A 16382-nucleotide genomic window follows, 5' to 3' on the forward strand; every position below is an offset into this window, starting at 1 on the left:
ATGGTTTGGGGTTTCAGAAGTGTGTGGCCAAATATTTGCTGCTTGCTGTGTTTGATTGTTTAAAGAAACAATAAAAAAATTCTGCTTAAAAAATCCAAAACTTTTGAACCACCTCAGCTTTTGAACAAATGCCTGAGCCCATCCAGTCAGAGATTTTCCCAGGTTCTGATACTCTGCTGGCTTCTGTCTCCATGACTTTGGGTTAATTTAGGTTAGAACATAAGAACAGCCATACTGGGTCAAACCAAAGGTCCATCCAGCCCAGTATCCTGTCTATCGACAATGGCCAATGCCAAGTGCCAAGTGCCCCAGAGGGAGTGAACCTAACAGGTAATGATCAAGTGATCTCTCTTCTGCCATCCATCTCCACCCTCTGACAAACAGAGGCTAGGGACACCATTCCTTACCCATCCTGGCTAATAGCCATTAATGGACTTAACCTCCATGCATTTAGCTGTTTCCTAGAGACTGGCTCCATGGGGTCCCTCACAAACTGGAGACAGTTACTATGGGTTTGTCTTTAGTATAGCTTATGTACATACTCCACGAACTGAGCATTTGAGCTTGTTCCAGAATCTGGGATGAGCCTATGTTGTGAAAACTGAAATGCTCAAAATAGCATATGCCTGTGAATGGACACAGGTGCTAAAATTAAATTAACCGAGGGGTTCTCAAACTGGGGGTCAGGACCCCTCAGGGGGTCATGAGGTTATTACTGGGGGTCGCGAGCTGTCAGCCTCCACCTCAAACCACGCTTTGCCTCCAGCATTTATAATAGTGTTAAATATATAAAAAAAGTATTTTTAATTTATAAGGAGGGGTGTCGCACTCAGAGGTTTGCTATGTGAAAGGAGTCACCAGTATAAAAGTTTGAGAACCACTGAGTTAACCCCTCTGAAGCCTCAGTAAATGCAGGGTCTGGGGGGGGGGGTCTCCCTTGGTAGGGTTGGGAAGGATATTGCTCTTCTCATGTGATCCCTCCCTCAGTGGCTAATTTTAAATGAAGCTACCCTCCCCTGACATGAATCTCCCTATGGCACTAAAATTAAATATAGACTATAATTTGGCATTTGAGAAGTGAAAGGGATGGTTGCCCTAATGGAAAAGCTAACAGCTTGGCTCTTCTGCAAGCCTCAAACTGCTGAATGCGCTTTAGGATAGGGAAGGCTGTGCCTCCCAAACAGCCTGGCCCTGCCCCCTATCTGACCCACACCTGCTTCCTGCCCCCCGACTGCCCACCCCCCTCAGAATCCTCAACCCATCCTGCTCCTTGTCCCCTCACTGTCCCCCAGAGACTCCCCCCAACCACCACCCTGGGACCCCCCCCGCTCCCTGTCCCCTGACCGCCCCAACCCCTATCCACCCCCCCGCGCTGAGTCCTGACAGACCCCCAGAATGCCCACGATCCAACCCCCCCATTCCCTGTCCCCTGACCATCCCCCCAACCTCTGCCCCCTCCCTATCCCCAGGACTCCCTGCCCCTTAGCCAACCCCCCCCCCCGGCTTCCCCCTCACCCGGAGCCTCAGCGTATCCAGGAGCTTTGCTCAACAGCGGTAGCATGGCTCCGACAGGGCCCCTGAGCTCCGCCCCGCTCAGAGCAACGTGGTCGGGGGCGAGGCTGTGAGCTCCAGGCTGAGCGGAGGGAGCTGAGCTAAGCCTGAAGCTCGTAGTCCTGCCCCCTAACCATGCGGCTCTGAGTGGGGTGGAGCTCAGGGGCCCTGCCGCAGCCATGCTGAACCGCTGTTCAGGGACGCTCCTGGATGCGCTGAGGCTCCAGGAGAGGGGCAGAGACGGGCTCGGGCTGGGGCCAGGGAGGAAGCCTCAGCCATTCTCGTGGGAGGCCCTGTGTAGCCTGGGGCCTGGGGCAAATTGCCCCACTTGCCCCCCTCTCTGGGCGGCCCTGTCGTTGAGAAGTATGTTGGGGACATAATGCAACTTTGTATTCACTGTGTTTCTTAGAAACTGTTCCAGAGCCAAGCCACTGAATAGCTGAAGTGGCTGGTATGGAATACAGAGCCTTACCCTTCCCAATTGCTAGTTACAAAGCAGCCCAGAACAGCAATGCCTGAAAGTTGCTGCTAACCGTTCTGTGTCCTAGGGGGAATGCATTTGGGCACAGCTCAGTTCCACTACATTGGTGTGTATGTTACAAAAAATACCGCCCCAGTCGGCACTGTTAGAACATAAGAACAGCCGTACTGGGTCAGACCAAAGGTCCATCTAGCCCAGTATCTGTCTACCAACAGTGGCCAATGCCAGGTGCCCCAGAGGGAGTGAACCTAACAGGCAATGATCAAGTGATCTGTCTCCTGCCATCCATCTCCATCGTCTGACGAACAGAGGCTAGGGACCCCATTTCTTACCCATCCTGGCTAATAGCCATTTATGGACTTAGCCACCATGAATTTATCCAGTTCCCTTTTAAACATTGTTATAGTCCTAGCCTTCACAACCTCCTCAGCTAAGGAGTTCCACAAGTTGACTGTGCACTGTGTGAAGAAGAACTTCCTTTTATTTGTTTTAAACCTACTCCCTATTAATTTCATTTGGTGGCCCCTAGTTCTTGTATTATGGGAATAAGTAAATAACTTTTCCTTATCCACTTTCTCAACATCACTCATGATTTTATATACCTCTATCATATCCCCCCTTAGTCTTCTCTTTTCCAAGCTGAAGAGTCCTAGCCTCTTTAATCTTTCCTCGTATGGGACCCTCTCCAAACCCCTAATCATTTTAGTTGCCCTTTTCTGAACCTTTTCTAGTGCTAGAATATCTTTTTTGAGGTGAGGAGACCATACTGTTAGATAGCAGTGTGAGTAGTGAGGCTAAGGAATGAGTAAGCAGGGAAGGTGACTCCACTGCTGACCTCTGCAGCTGGCTGCGGAAGCATGTGGGTGGGGCAGTACGATGAAACTTCAGTTTCCAGGAATGTGTGTGGTACCTTTCACCAGCTTTAAACTAACATCTGAAACCATCTCCCAAAACACTGTGTAGGTTCTGTAAATTGTGTAGCTGAACGGTTGAAATATCATCACATATACAACAGGTTGTTCTAAATATGACTGTACAGCCCAGCACATACAATTCAACTGTTGTATTTCCCATTCTCCCTTTTCAGGGATTCATGTTTGGAAAGTCTGGGGAAGTTCTGACCAAGAGATTGCGAACTTTGTCATTCAAAGCATTGCTTCAGCAGGTATGGGCCTCATTTCTGTGTCAGAGCGATAGACAGCAAATATGCAGCACTCCTGCCATGTGAGCCAGGTGGCTTTTGTGGGCTGATGTTTGTATAACACCATGAAAATTCCTGGTTCCATACAGCCTGTGTAGAGCCTCCCTCCAACATGGCTTCGAGAGAACCCATCCTTTTAGTGACACTTCAACACTGCACAAGCGGCAAATCTCTGAGCACATGTGCGAAACAAAATAAAGCAAAAGCATGTGCAAATTAACTCAGTGGTGGTAGGAGAGCTGTCTAATTTTGATGCCATCTCTTTCAATATTAACCATGCTGAAGAGTGTATAAAACATGCATGTATCTGAGTGCATTGGTATATTTGCAAAGATTAACAAAACAGAAGATAAATCTCTATCTGACCCTGATGGTCATGAAATAAATGTTTAGATAAATAGGTTTAGGTCTGTTTGCATCCAACTCCATAGCAAACGGACCATATCATAACAGGTGTAGGTTCTCAAAGCATTATCTTTGCTCACTAGAGTGGTTTCTCTAGTCAAGATGACCAGCTGGATCAGGACTGATTTACAATAATACTATTGCAACATGACTGTCCTTGGATACTCCCTCCTGATGGATCCCTGGGAAAGGACACACCTCTCTTTGTTCCTTGCTGAGGATTCTCTGTGGGTGAACACTTAGGCACCCTGCACACCCATTGGTAGCGCTTGGTATCACAGGGTTCTGCATATGCACAGGAGCATTCTAAGGGGATAGGGGAGGAGAGGGAAAATTACCAAAAAACCCAAATGTTCTGCGGGTAAGAATAGTTTATTTTAAGATTGTTTTCAGTTTATCTGACAAATGTTGCTCATCACAGAAGAAGAGTGAGTATCTTAGTGCTTATGTTGTCTCTCTCTCTTCCCCCCGCACACGTGCTAGTCAAGCTTTAAATGTCCATACATTGTACTAATGACCCTGACCAGTCTGAGTTACGGTAAGAACATTTCACTTGCAAAAGCAAAAATAACGAAACTGTCTGTTCCCTTGCAGGAGATTGGCTGGTACGACGATCCTAAAAATGCCATAGGGGTTTTGTTAACCAGACTAGCTACGGACGCTTCACAAGTCAAAGGGGTATGTTTGTTTTTGTTTTTACGTTTTGCTTGCAACTATGAATTGCAGTGTTGGCAAGGGAGGATGAAGTTATTTTGGAAAACGAGTTGGTAAATCTACTCTAGAGTCTCTCTGACACATTTAAATAGTCTTGGAAACAGTTTCACTGGTCCCAATTTATGACGATTACCAAACTTTGGCAGATGTTCTTACACCTTCCATTTCCTTGTTGTAAGCAACTAAGTAAACAACTTAGTAACTTTAAAAGTAAGCCATGTCCAAGGGCCAGTGTAAGCACTTTGCACCACTTAAACTGCCTGATGGAGCAAAGTCTTCAGTGTATCAAGTGGCCCTAAAGCCCCATTTTGGTTGCTTGGAGAGGCTGTAGTTGTGGGAGAATTGCATTGCAGTCAATGCCCTGAGCTCATGTTGATGTGGGTAGATTTGTTCTTCCCAGCTCTGTCCACTACACTTCATACACAGGAAGCCTGTTTATATGGGCTTTTCTGGGGTGAAGTGAGTTGTCATTAATACAGAGTATCAGTGATGGCAGAAGCACAAGGGACTGTGTGACTTTGGGGAGTGGGGTAGGATAGGAGCCACTGAAAATCCTGCATGTAAGTGGCCAATTCTGCAGAATTTGCCAATCTCCCCTTTCCTCCCCACCACACGACCCCATCAAAAAAATTCTGCAGAAAAAAATCAGTCATACTTTTTAAAATAAATTCGCTCATGAGCAAAGAGTAATAAGTTTCCTGATTTATTCAATGGTTTAAAATAAAATTTAATTTCTACTTCACTTGTCTTAAAAAATAAATCAATCCTTAGCTCCCGGATTCACTAGACTCACTAGATCCTCTTGTTTCAGAGTAGCAGCCGTGTTAGTCTGTATCCACAAAAAGATCAGGAGTCCTTGTGGCACCTTAGAGACTAACAGATTTATTTGAGCATAAGCTTTCGTGGGCTACAGCCCACTTCATTGGATGCATAGACTGAACATACAGCAAGAAGATATTTATACATACAGAGAACATGAAAAGGTAGAAGTACCCATACCAACTATAAGTCTTTTTTTCTCCTGCTGATGATAGCTCAGGGTTTCTCAAACTGGGGGTCAGGACCCCTCAGGGGGTCATGAGGGTATTACATGGGGAGTTGTGACCTGTAACCTCTACCCCAAACCTCATTTTGCCTCCAGCATTTACAATGGTGTTAAATATATAAAAAGGTGTTTTTAATTTATAATGGGGGTTGCACTCAGAAACTTGCTATGTGAAAGGGGTCACCAGGACAAAAGTTTCAGAACCACTGTGATAGCTCATCTCAGTTGATTGGCCTCTTACAGTTGGTATGGCTACTTCCACCTTTTCATGTTCTCTGTATATATAAATATCTTCGTACTGTATGTTCCAGTCTGTGCATCCGATGAAGTGGGCTTTAGCCCACAAAAGCTTATGCTCAAATAAATTTGTTAGTCTCTAAGGTGCCACAAGTACACTAGATCCTCAGACTCACTAGATTTCCTACTCCCTCCCATCTCCTCTTTACTGCCCAGCACAGAGTGGGAATCTATCAAAGATTTGACTGAACGTACAATTGAATCTTTAAAAACTGCAACTTAATTCTTGAGGATAAGGTCCATCATCCCAGCTGTCAATGTAAAACAGGTGCATGGGATCCAAACTATGAAAAAGCTTAATAGATCAAAATGAACATGAGAACACTGCATTCCCCGGAGCAGTGGTTCTCAACCGGCTGCGAGCACGTTTCAGGGGGTCCGCCAAGCAGGGCCAGCATTAGACTCACTGGGGCCAAGGGCAGAAAGCCAAAGCCCCACCTCATGGGGCTGACGCCCAGGGCCCTGAGCCCCACCACATGGGGATGAAGCCAAAACCTGAACAATGTAGCTTCATGGGGGGCCCTGTGACATGGGGCCCCAGGCAATTGCCCTGCTTGCTACCCCGTAATGCTGGCCCTGGCTTTTATATGCAGAAAACCAATTATTGTGGCACAAATGGGCCATGAAGTTTTTACAGCCTGTGTGGGGGGCCTCAGAAAGAAAAAGGGTGAGAATCTCTGCTCTGGAGAACAAAGACATATCAGTGAGCGAGAAACAAGGTGGGTGAGGTAATATCTTGTATTGGACAAACTTCTGTTGATGAGAGAGAGAAGCTTTCGAGCTCACACAGAGCTCTTCTTTAGGTCTTCTTCACCAAGAGAAGTTGGTCCAATAAAAGATACTACCTCACCTACCTTCTCTCTCCTATAGCCTGGAACTAACACGGCTACTGCTAAGTAAGTGGGCAGACGTATATTGTACTAACTGAAGTCTCAAAGTGATCTTTATGTGTAAGCCCCTAGAGTATATGGCAATAATTCATCTTGGCATTGGTTTGGTTTTATAATTTTATTGAACACAAAAGTCTCTTGAGGACAGGAAAGCCCCTGGCTAGCAAAGAAGGAACCATACTTCCCACCCAAGGTTTATTTTGCTTTGTCCACAATGCGATATTTGAAAGATGGATTGTTTCCACAAAACTTTCCATTTCATCTGCAGGCATGAGTAGAGCTGGCCAACATGTTTTCAGTGAATGGTATTTTTAGGAACCCCAAATCTATTCATGAATTTGACTAATAGTCAAAAGAGATAAGAAGAGAGATTTGTTTTAAGTCTAAATGTTTCATTTTGAACATTTAAAATATGCCATTTCTACTTTTTGTTTTGAAATGGCATTTCATTTTCTAATTTGACCAAATAAAAAAGAAGAGAAAAACACTTTGCAAAATGGCCAAATCAATACAAAAAAAAATTGTGTGGGGAGGAATGGGGGGAGTTTTTAGTCACCCAAAATGTTTTGGTCAATTTGAAATTATTATTTTTTATTTGACCCCCCACCCCCTCCCAAAAACTGATTTCAGATCTAATCAAATCAATTTTCCCCCTCGATTTTCCAGTTTGGCCCCCAGCTGGAAAATACACTATTTGCTCAGCTGAGCCATGAGTATTGTCACAGTTTATACGGATCCCGTGTGCCAATCATCACTTTTACATTTCTTGATGACATGGATGTGCAGATCCTCAGGGAGAGAAGAGCTCTTTGGTGTGAACGCTCATTTCCTGCTGCTAACACTGCTAATTAAAGGAACCTGCAGCTTCCATTATCTTTAGCTGATATACAGCACCTATGAAAATCAGGCCCTAGATGCCTTAAGCTGGGCACCCAATAACTGAAATGCCCCAAATTAGAGGCTGTTGGCTCTTCATGATTTCTGTGCCTTGTTGTGGCACAGGAGGACCCTGATATTTTTTGTTGAATTGAGCCCATGTGGCCACATTTTCATCAGGCTTCCTGAACCTAACCCACAGCTAGGGGTATTTGCGTATGTAATTGTCCATATGGGTTTTTGCATATACAACTGTCCATTTTAAATGCACAACATTTATGATTGTTCTCCCTCTGAATATTTGATCCTGAGTGAACAATGATTTCATACATTTGATCTCTATTTAGTGTGTCAAGAATTAACTCTAACTTTGGACTCTTTTGCTTTTAATAGGCTACTGGAAGCCGACTTGGCTTGTTCACTAAGACTGCCTGTACCCTTCTGACCACCATCATTATTGCTTTTGTATATGATTGGCGATTAACTTTGCTTATCCTGGCCTGCATTCCTTTCATTATTGCTGCAAGTGCTATTCGACTGAGCTCTGTGGCTGGTCGTGCCTCAAAAGATCAAAAAGCTTTTGAAGAGGCCGGAAGAGTAAGATCTCCAGTATAAACTAAATGGGTATAATGTTATATCGTTTTGAGGACAACATGGTCAGTGATGATTGTCTACAGAAATTACTCTGAAAATACATTAAATAAAGCAGTGATAAAGAGAGACGTTCTATTATAGTGGGATGCTAGCTCCACTCTAGTTAAGGTTGAGGATGACTTTACTTATTGCTTTAAAATCCACACACTCATATTGCCTTGAAATTCAATGGCAAAACAATTATGTTAACACAAAGTTAAGGTTGCTTGGTGGCAGGTCGTCCCCTTGGTGAAGCTTGAGTTGAGCAAAACTCAAAGTTCTGAACATCAGGAATTCCCCAATGCTTTCAATAATTCCCCAGTGCTCCCTGTTAACACACATAGCTTTACTCTGCCAACCCCACAGTTGCTGAAATGTTCAAGCTCTTCACTTTCTTCTCCAGTCCATTCAATGTCACCCACAGGATTCCATCTAACAATATGAAAGGACAAGAATGGGTAGGGGAAGGTTGACCATGCTAGCTTCCCTCTAGCCTCTTTCAGCTATGCCTCACTGTGCATGTACTCTCACTGGCCCTTGTCACTATACAAATTCAGAAGGTTCCAGATCGTGGTGTACACTCTCACACTTTCCAACTCCCCAAAAGAATATCAGACATGTACAATGTGAGAACTGCTTTACAGCTTTTTACAGCTCCCATGCCCTGATGGTACATCTGAGCTGGGAGGTGATTCCCAGATCTCACAGACATACCCATGCTAGCTCTGCTTGAGCTAGTGCACTAAAAAGAGCAGTGTAGCTAGGACGGTGGAGTGGGCGAGCCTCACAAGTAGTATCTTCCCAGGGGGTCTGGGTGGGTTTGTACTCATGCGGCTAGCTCAAGCCACTGCTCATGCCACCCTGGCTATGCACAGTGGGTACATCTATGCGAGCTGGGACTCGCACCTCCCAGCTTAAGTGTAGGGCTACTGTTACATACACGATACCATCTCAACCTACACTTTCCTTTAGCCATCCTGAAAGCATTAGAATCCTTTCAAATTCCACCTCACAGCTGGCAATATCCTTTGTAATTAAAGCCCCATGCCCTGTTACTGACATAAGCTACACAATTCCACATAGAACTCAGACATACTTCATCCTGCACACCTGCACCTCCTGCCTTTCCACACACACACATAGATCTCCTCATATCTCAGTCACAGCTCTGTCACACATCTCCAAGTCATCCACAGATCTCGCTAACACACCTACCAAGCAGAGCTAACTACATCCTCCACTCTTCAGTACAGTTTCATTTGTCACTGAGCACACTCACTTTTCCTGGAGTGTGCATAGATAATAGATGCTTAGATTTCTCATATGGCAGCTCGCTACTGAAAATACCCTGTGCCCTGCTAATGATATAAGGTACGCAATTCTGCACTGTTCTGAGGCACACAGGATCCTGGAGGTACATAGATTAATAGATTCATTGACTCTAGGACTGGAAGGGACCTTGAGAGGTCATCGAGTCCAGTCCCCTGCCCTCATGGGAGGATGAAATACTGTCTAGACCATCCCTGATAGACATTTATCTAACCTACTCTTAAATATCTCCAGAGTTGGAGATTCCACAACCTCCCTAGGCAATTTATTCCAGTGTTTAACCACCCTGACAGTTAGGAACTTTTTCCTAATGTCCAACCTAAATCTCCCTTGCTGCAGTTTAAGCCCATTGCTTCTTGTTCTATCATTAGAGGCTAAAGTGAACAAGTTTTCTCCTTCCTCCTGATGACACTCTTTTAGATACCTGAAAGCTGCTATCATGTCCCCTCTCAGTCTTCTCTTTTCCAAACTAAACAAACCCAATTCTTTCAGACTTCCTTCATAGGTCATGTTCTCAAGACCTTTAATCATTCTTGTTGCTCTTCTCTGGACCCTCTCCAATTTCTCCACATCTTTCTTGAAATGCGGTGCCCAGAACTGAACACAATACTCCAGTTGAGGCCTAACCAGCGCAGAGTAGAGCGTAAGAATGATTTCTCGTGTCTTGCTCACAACACACCTGTTAATGCATCCCAGAATCACGTTTGCTTTTTTTGCAACATCATCACACTGTTGACTCATATTTAGCTTGTGGTCCACTATAACCTCTAGATCCCTTTCTGCCGTACTCCTTCCTAGACAGTCTCTTCCCATTCTGTATGTGTGAAACTGATTGTTCCTTCCTAAGTGGAGCTCTTTACATTCGTCTTTATTAAACTTTATCCTGTTTACCTCAGACCATTTCTCCAATTTGTCCAGATCATTTTGAATTATGACCCTATCCTCCAAAGCAGTTGCAATCCCTCCCAGTTTGGTATCATCTGCAAACTTAATAAGCGTACTTTCTATGCCAACATCTAAGTCGTTGATGAAGATATTGAACAGAGCCCATCTCAAAACAGACCCCCGCGGAACCCCACTCGTTATACCTTTCCAGCAGGATTGGGATCCATTAATAACTACTCTCTGAGTACGGTTATCTAGCCAGTTATGCACCCACCTTATAGTAGCCCCATCTAAATTGTATTTGCTTAGTTTATTGATAAGAATATCATGTGAGACCATATCAAATGCCTTACTAAAGTCTAGGTATACCACATCCACCGCTTCTCCCTTATCCACAAGACTCGTTATCCTATCAAAGAAAGCTATCAGATTGGTTTGACACGATTTGTTCTTTACAAATCCACACTGGCTATTCCCTATCACCTTACCACCTTCCAAGTGTTTACAGATGATTTCCTTAATTACTTGATCCATTATCTTCCCTGGCACAGAAGTTAAACTAACTGGTCTGTAGTTTCCTGGGTTGTGTTTATTTCTCTTTTCATAGATGGGCACTATATTTGCCCTTTTCCAGTCTTCTGGAATCTCTCCCATCTCCCATGATTTTCTAAAGATAATAGCTAGAGGCTCAGATACCTCCTCTGTTAGCTCCTTGAGTATTCTAGGATGCATTTCATCAGGCCCTGGTGACTTGCAGACATCTAACTTTTCTAACTGATTTTTAACTTGTTCTTTTTTTATTTTATCTTCTAAATCTACCCCCTTCCCATAAGCATTCACTATGTTAGGCATTCCTTCAGACTTCTCAGTGAAGACCGAAACAAAGAAGTCATTAAGCATCTCTGCCATTTCCAAGTTTCCTGTTACTGTTTCTACCTCCTCACTGAGCAGTGGGCCTACCCTGTCCTTGGGCTTCCTCTTGCTTCTAATGTATTGATAAAAAGTCTTCTTGTTTCCCTTTATTCCCATAGCTAGTTTGAACTCATTTTGTGCCTTTACCTTTCTAATCTTGCCCCTGCATTCCTGTGTTGTTTGCCTATATTCATCCTTTTTAATCTGTCCTAGTTTCCTAAACTCTGCATTGCTCTCTCACATACCTCAGAGTGATCCACACATCCTCACATCACCAAGACACTTACCAAGCAGGCCCAGCTACTGTTTCCACTATTTAATGTAGGTACACCTAGAATCCTGATTGCAACTGGAGTATATGTAAATAATTCCCATTCGCTACTGCCAGCAATATGGAACAGATGGAACATGGGGTGAGCAGCCTTTCTTTTTTTTTTTCTTTCTTGTCCTGTAATATTGTTAGATGGAATCCTGTGGGTGACAGAGAATGGTCTGTAAAACAAGGTGAAGACCTTGTGCATGTCAGCAGCTGCGGGGTTGGCAGAGCAAAGGTATGTGTGTTAACTGGGCACTGCGGAAAGTGGGCAGAGGTAAGCTTGGATGCACAACGTGACTTGTGCATCTCCTGGTTTTCAGTAGTTTGAGTTTTGTTCCACACAGCATTCTGCAGCTGTACGATACCCCCAAGCAACCTTAACTGTGCATTTAACGGCATTCTTTGCCATGGAATTTCCAAGGTTTTTTTTTTTTTTTAAAACAGGAAAAGCTCTGGTGGTATTAGAAGCTAGTGGCCATATAGGCAGTTGTACATAGTGTTCCACAATTAGCATACTGAGCAAGCTGCACCCCCTGACACACACATTCATCAGCTGTGCCTCAACGGCCCTGCTTCAGCAAACCTCCCCCGCCATACCTCTGACCCATTCACTGCATTCCCCCGTCCCCACTACCATACAGAGGCCTCCCTATTGCAAGCAGGGAACATGTCTTCCTGAAGTTTTCACTCCCTGTGAAAACTTTTCTATTGCTGTCACTTCCTCCCTCCTCTGATCTGACTCCCATGCAGTGCCTGGGGTGAAGGACAGCTGTGTTCCAGTGGAATAGTGTTCCTGGTCGTGTTTCAGAATGGCTAGAGGGTGGAGTTTGTATCAGGCTGGTGGGAGAAATCCCAGATAGGGTTCGTGTTCCAAAACAGTGACAATTTTATGTTTGAGAGAAAAATCCTCTGACCCCTTTCTGATAGATGTACCCCATCTCCAAGAACAGTGAGGTGTCAGAGCTTGTAATAGTTTCTGGTCAGGCATGAACCCTCCAATTTCCCCATGAATGTGCATCCAGTAGCTTTCCTGTAGTGTTGGGGTGCATTAACAGAGCTGGGACGTGCAACGGGTCAGGTGCATTGGTAGAACTGGGATATAGGAAGGTTGGGGTACACTGGAAGGGCTGGGGCTACAGGAAAGTTGGGGTGCATGAGGGGTTGGGGTGCAAAGACAACTGTGGGATGCAGGGGATTAGGATGCCAAGACCAAACTGAGGGTTGGGGTGCAGGAAGGTTGAGGTGCAGGATGGCTTGTTTATTGGCAGACGGGGCACAGGGGGTTGCGGTGCAGGGCTGGGGTGCCCTGGCAGAGCTGGGGGATCATGTGCCTCCATCACCTGAACCTCTTACCTCCCCTACCACCTATTCCTATTTACCCCAATCCCCCTTCCCAGCAGGGTTGCTAATTCTGGTTGAACCTATTCCTGGAGGTTTCATCACATGACACGATCTTTAAAGATTAATCTTTAATTCCTGAAAAACAATGAGGAGTCTGGTGGATTTGTGGATACAGACTAACATGGCTACTCCTCGGATACTTTAATTCCTGGAGACTCCAGGACAATCCTGGAGGTTTGGCAACCCTATTTCCCAGAAATTTTACACATCCAATTTTCCACCCAAACGCTTTGATTGCATTTCTCCCAAAATGAAATCACCTCCTATGACTCGCACATTGTAGCAATCTCCAGCCACTCAGTTCAAAATTCCTTTTGACTTGTGTGTGTGTGTGTGTGTGTGTAATTAACTTATCTTTAGTAGTGTTAATTGAAGGGTGAGTTCACAGCCATCCAGTGGTTTGTGATTCATCTTCCAGTCCTTAGTATCTACCTATGAACTCTAGCTCTACAGTTTTAGCTCTAAGTTTTTGCTTTTTGTTATTTTTTTAAAAACACCCACCAGCTAGAAACTTTTTTTTAAAAAATGGCTGTTTTAGGGCTTATATCTCCAGAATGTCTGGCTCAACAGATGTCAAGTTTGGGTCATTAACCCTGCCCCGCCATCTCCTCAGGTGCACCACTATAAATTGGTGAACCTTATGGGGGTGCAAGATCAGGGCCGCCCAGAGGATTCCGGGGGCCCGGGGTCTTCGGCGGCGGGGGGCCCTTCCGTTCCTGGACCCGCCGCCGAAGTGCCCCGAAGACCCGCGTTGGGGCCCCCCCGCCGCCAAATTACCGCCGAAGCGGGACCCGCCACAGAAGTGCAGCCCGGTCTTCGGCGGTAATTCGGCGGCGGGGGGTCCTTCCGCCCCAGAGCGGAAGGATCCCCCGCCGGCGAAGACCGGGAGCGGCAGAAACTCCAGCGCCGGGCCCTGCAAGAGTTTGCCGGGCCCCCCGGAGCGAGTGAGGGACCCTGCTCCAGGGGCCCTGAAAAACTCTGGTGGGGGCCCCCGTGGGGCACGGGGCCTGGGGCAAATTGCCCCTCTTGCCCCCCCCTCTGGGCGGCCCTGTGCAAGATACGTGTAGTGATCCAAATTTGGGGTTATTTGACCAACGGGTTCATGAGATATCGTTTCCCACCAAATAATCAGCTTTTCTAAAGGTTCGTTCTAGTAATGTTTTTTTTGCCCACATCTAGAGATCAGACCATGGGTCTGATCCTGGCACAAGGATCTCACTCACTTGAGGGTTCCCCCCAGAGAAAGCATGGCATCCACTAGCCACTTGGGGGAAGCAAGATTCAGAACATTATTAGCAAGAGAGTTTGGCCATCCACTTAAACTCTTGAGTAAAGATCAAGCACTCCACAAGTTACATTGAGCACGTATGTAAAGCGAACCCCAAAGGCTTTGCAGGTAGAATATGGTCAAAGCAGCTGGATAGACTGAAGAGATGCACAGTCTTTGTTCCTGAACTCCCCCAGCTAGTGGCAGTTCACGGTCCCCTTTGCTGAAAACCTGGGAAAGCTTGGCTGGCATGTTGCTAAAATCTGTTACTATCAGGCTTTTATTTTGGAGAGGGGTGTAATGTCATCAAAGTATTTTTGTTTTAAAAAAATAGGCGTGCAAATGCTTGCTGGCAAGAGAGCATTTTATGGGATGGAAGAGTTAGGGGAATGGGGTGAGAGGGGTTTGGGGCTGCACGGAGAAGAGGGGGGATTATGGGGAGGGAGATAAATGGGGACAGGTGATAGAGGAGTTGGGTTTGGGGAATGGATATTGGGAAGCAGACATGGGGGTTTGTTGCACAGGGTCTGGGGGCAATAGGGGCAGCTCCACATTCTCCCCTTCTGTCCCTTTTGTGTGTGTGCTTGAATCTGGGGGACCCCCTAGTTCTCTAGGGGAGTCTTAGCCCCTCTCCCCACCCTCTGCATGTGAGGTGGAATTTTTTTGGGCGGGCGCTTGCCTCTCTGGGGGTGACTGAGCCCTGCACCTAACCCCCCTCTGTTTGCCAGGCTCTGAAGCTGCCTTCCCCAGCCGTGGGGATCTATCTGCCTTCCATGTCCCCTCTCCTGTGAGCCAGGGTCTGCAGTAGGCATTGCTTTCTGGGGACATCTAAGCCCCTCTCCCTACCTCCTCACATGAACTGGAATCTGGGATGCTTTGTCCCTCTAAGGGAGTCTGGCCCCCTCTCTCTGCCTCTCCCCATGTGAGCTTGGATCAGGGAAGTGCGGGTCCTCTGAGTGGGAAGCTTAGAACAGGCATGCTCAGAGCATGGCCCAAGAACACACTGCTGAGAGAGGGGTGAGGAGCTGAGAATGGGCATGTCAGAAACTCTACAGTCCTGGGGAGGGGGAATGGGAAAACCCACTGGCATGAATGGAGCAGTTCATATGTCTCAGAGCTAGGTGACCAGGTGTCTCAATTTTATAGAGACTGTCCCGATATTCGGGGCTTTGTCTTATATAGGAGCCGATTACTCCCCACCCCTGTCCTGATTTTTCACACTTGCTGTCTGGTCACCCTCCTCAGAGCTAGATTCTGGCTGGATTCAGACTGGGTGTTCACTTTCAGCTGAGAACATCTCATTGAGATGAATGGGCCACTTCACAGCTCTCTGAGACTATTATGATGCTGATGGATGTGTGGAGCTCCTCTGCTCCATTGGCCTTCTAATTGTATACAGCATTATAACTGAGCACCAGCTCTGCTCTGGCTAGGGTGGGGAAGCCCTTCCTGTTTAAAGGATGACTACTAAGCATGCTAAAATCTGTGTGTTTACACAGATTGTCTTGAAATGTGCTATGTGTCATGAAAGTGTAGGGTAGAGCGAGTCCAAAGATGGGGTCATTTGAGTGTGGGGGGTAGGGATTGGGGGAGTGTGAGGGGAGAGGATGGGGAATGTGAGGAGTGGCAGAGGAAGTTGAGGTTTTGGGGGTGGGCTGTCAGTCCTGAATTCTCCCCTTCTGTGTGTGCTTGGATCTGGGGAGAGCCCTGCTCCTCCATGTGAGCTGGGATCTAGGGATCCTGCTCTTCTTGGAGTGTCTGAGCCTCTCACCTTGCCCCCCAGGATTGGGAGGGGGGGCTAAAGATCATGCAAATTTAAATATCTGAAATCCAGAAAATGAAAAGTTAAGATACACGTCGCCCCTGTGGCAGTGCTGGCCAAAGCATGTGGGGGAAGGGCCTGGTTTGGAGGAGAAGTACACAGGGTAGGACTGGCACATGGCTGCGGAAGCCTGGCAGAAGCAGGAGCAGGAGTCCCCACTGGGGGTGGGTAGTAGGAGTGTGGGGACTCCTGCTCAATGTGGCGCTCAGGCTGCATAACCAAGGTAGCATGCAGCCCTCCAGTGAGCTGCTGCCTGGGATATGGGTACTCAGAGCAAGGAGCAACTTCTTACCTTTTAATGCCTTCTATAGTGCCAGCTAATGCTGCTGTACAACAAAATTTACACATGGGGGAGGA

General features: G+C 46.3%; 1 protein-coding gene across 1 annotated transcript in view; it reads left to right on the forward strand.

The window, feature by feature from the left end:
- LOC120398546 (ATP-dependent translocase ABCB1-like) overlaps positions 1–16382 on the forward strand; it is an 81962-nt gene that overhangs the window by 44078 nt on the left and 21502 nt on the right. Inside the window, exons 20-22 of the mRNA XM_039526058.1 lie at positions 3120–3197; positions 4233–4316; positions 7854–8057. Of these exons, the coding sequence (XP_039381992.1) occupies positions 3120–3197; positions 4233–4316; positions 7854–8057 (366 nt within the window). The remainder of the gene's footprint in view (positions 1–3119; positions 3198–4232; positions 4317–7853; positions 8058–16382) is intronic.

Source organism: Mauremys reevesii, linkage group 2 (genome assembly GCF_016161935.1).
Source record: "Mauremys reevesii isolate NIE-2019 linkage group 2, ASM1616193v1, whole genome shotgun sequence".
NCBI classification, from domain to species: domain Eukaryota; kingdom Metazoa; phylum Chordata; order Testudines; family Geoemydidae; genus Mauremys; species Mauremys reevesii.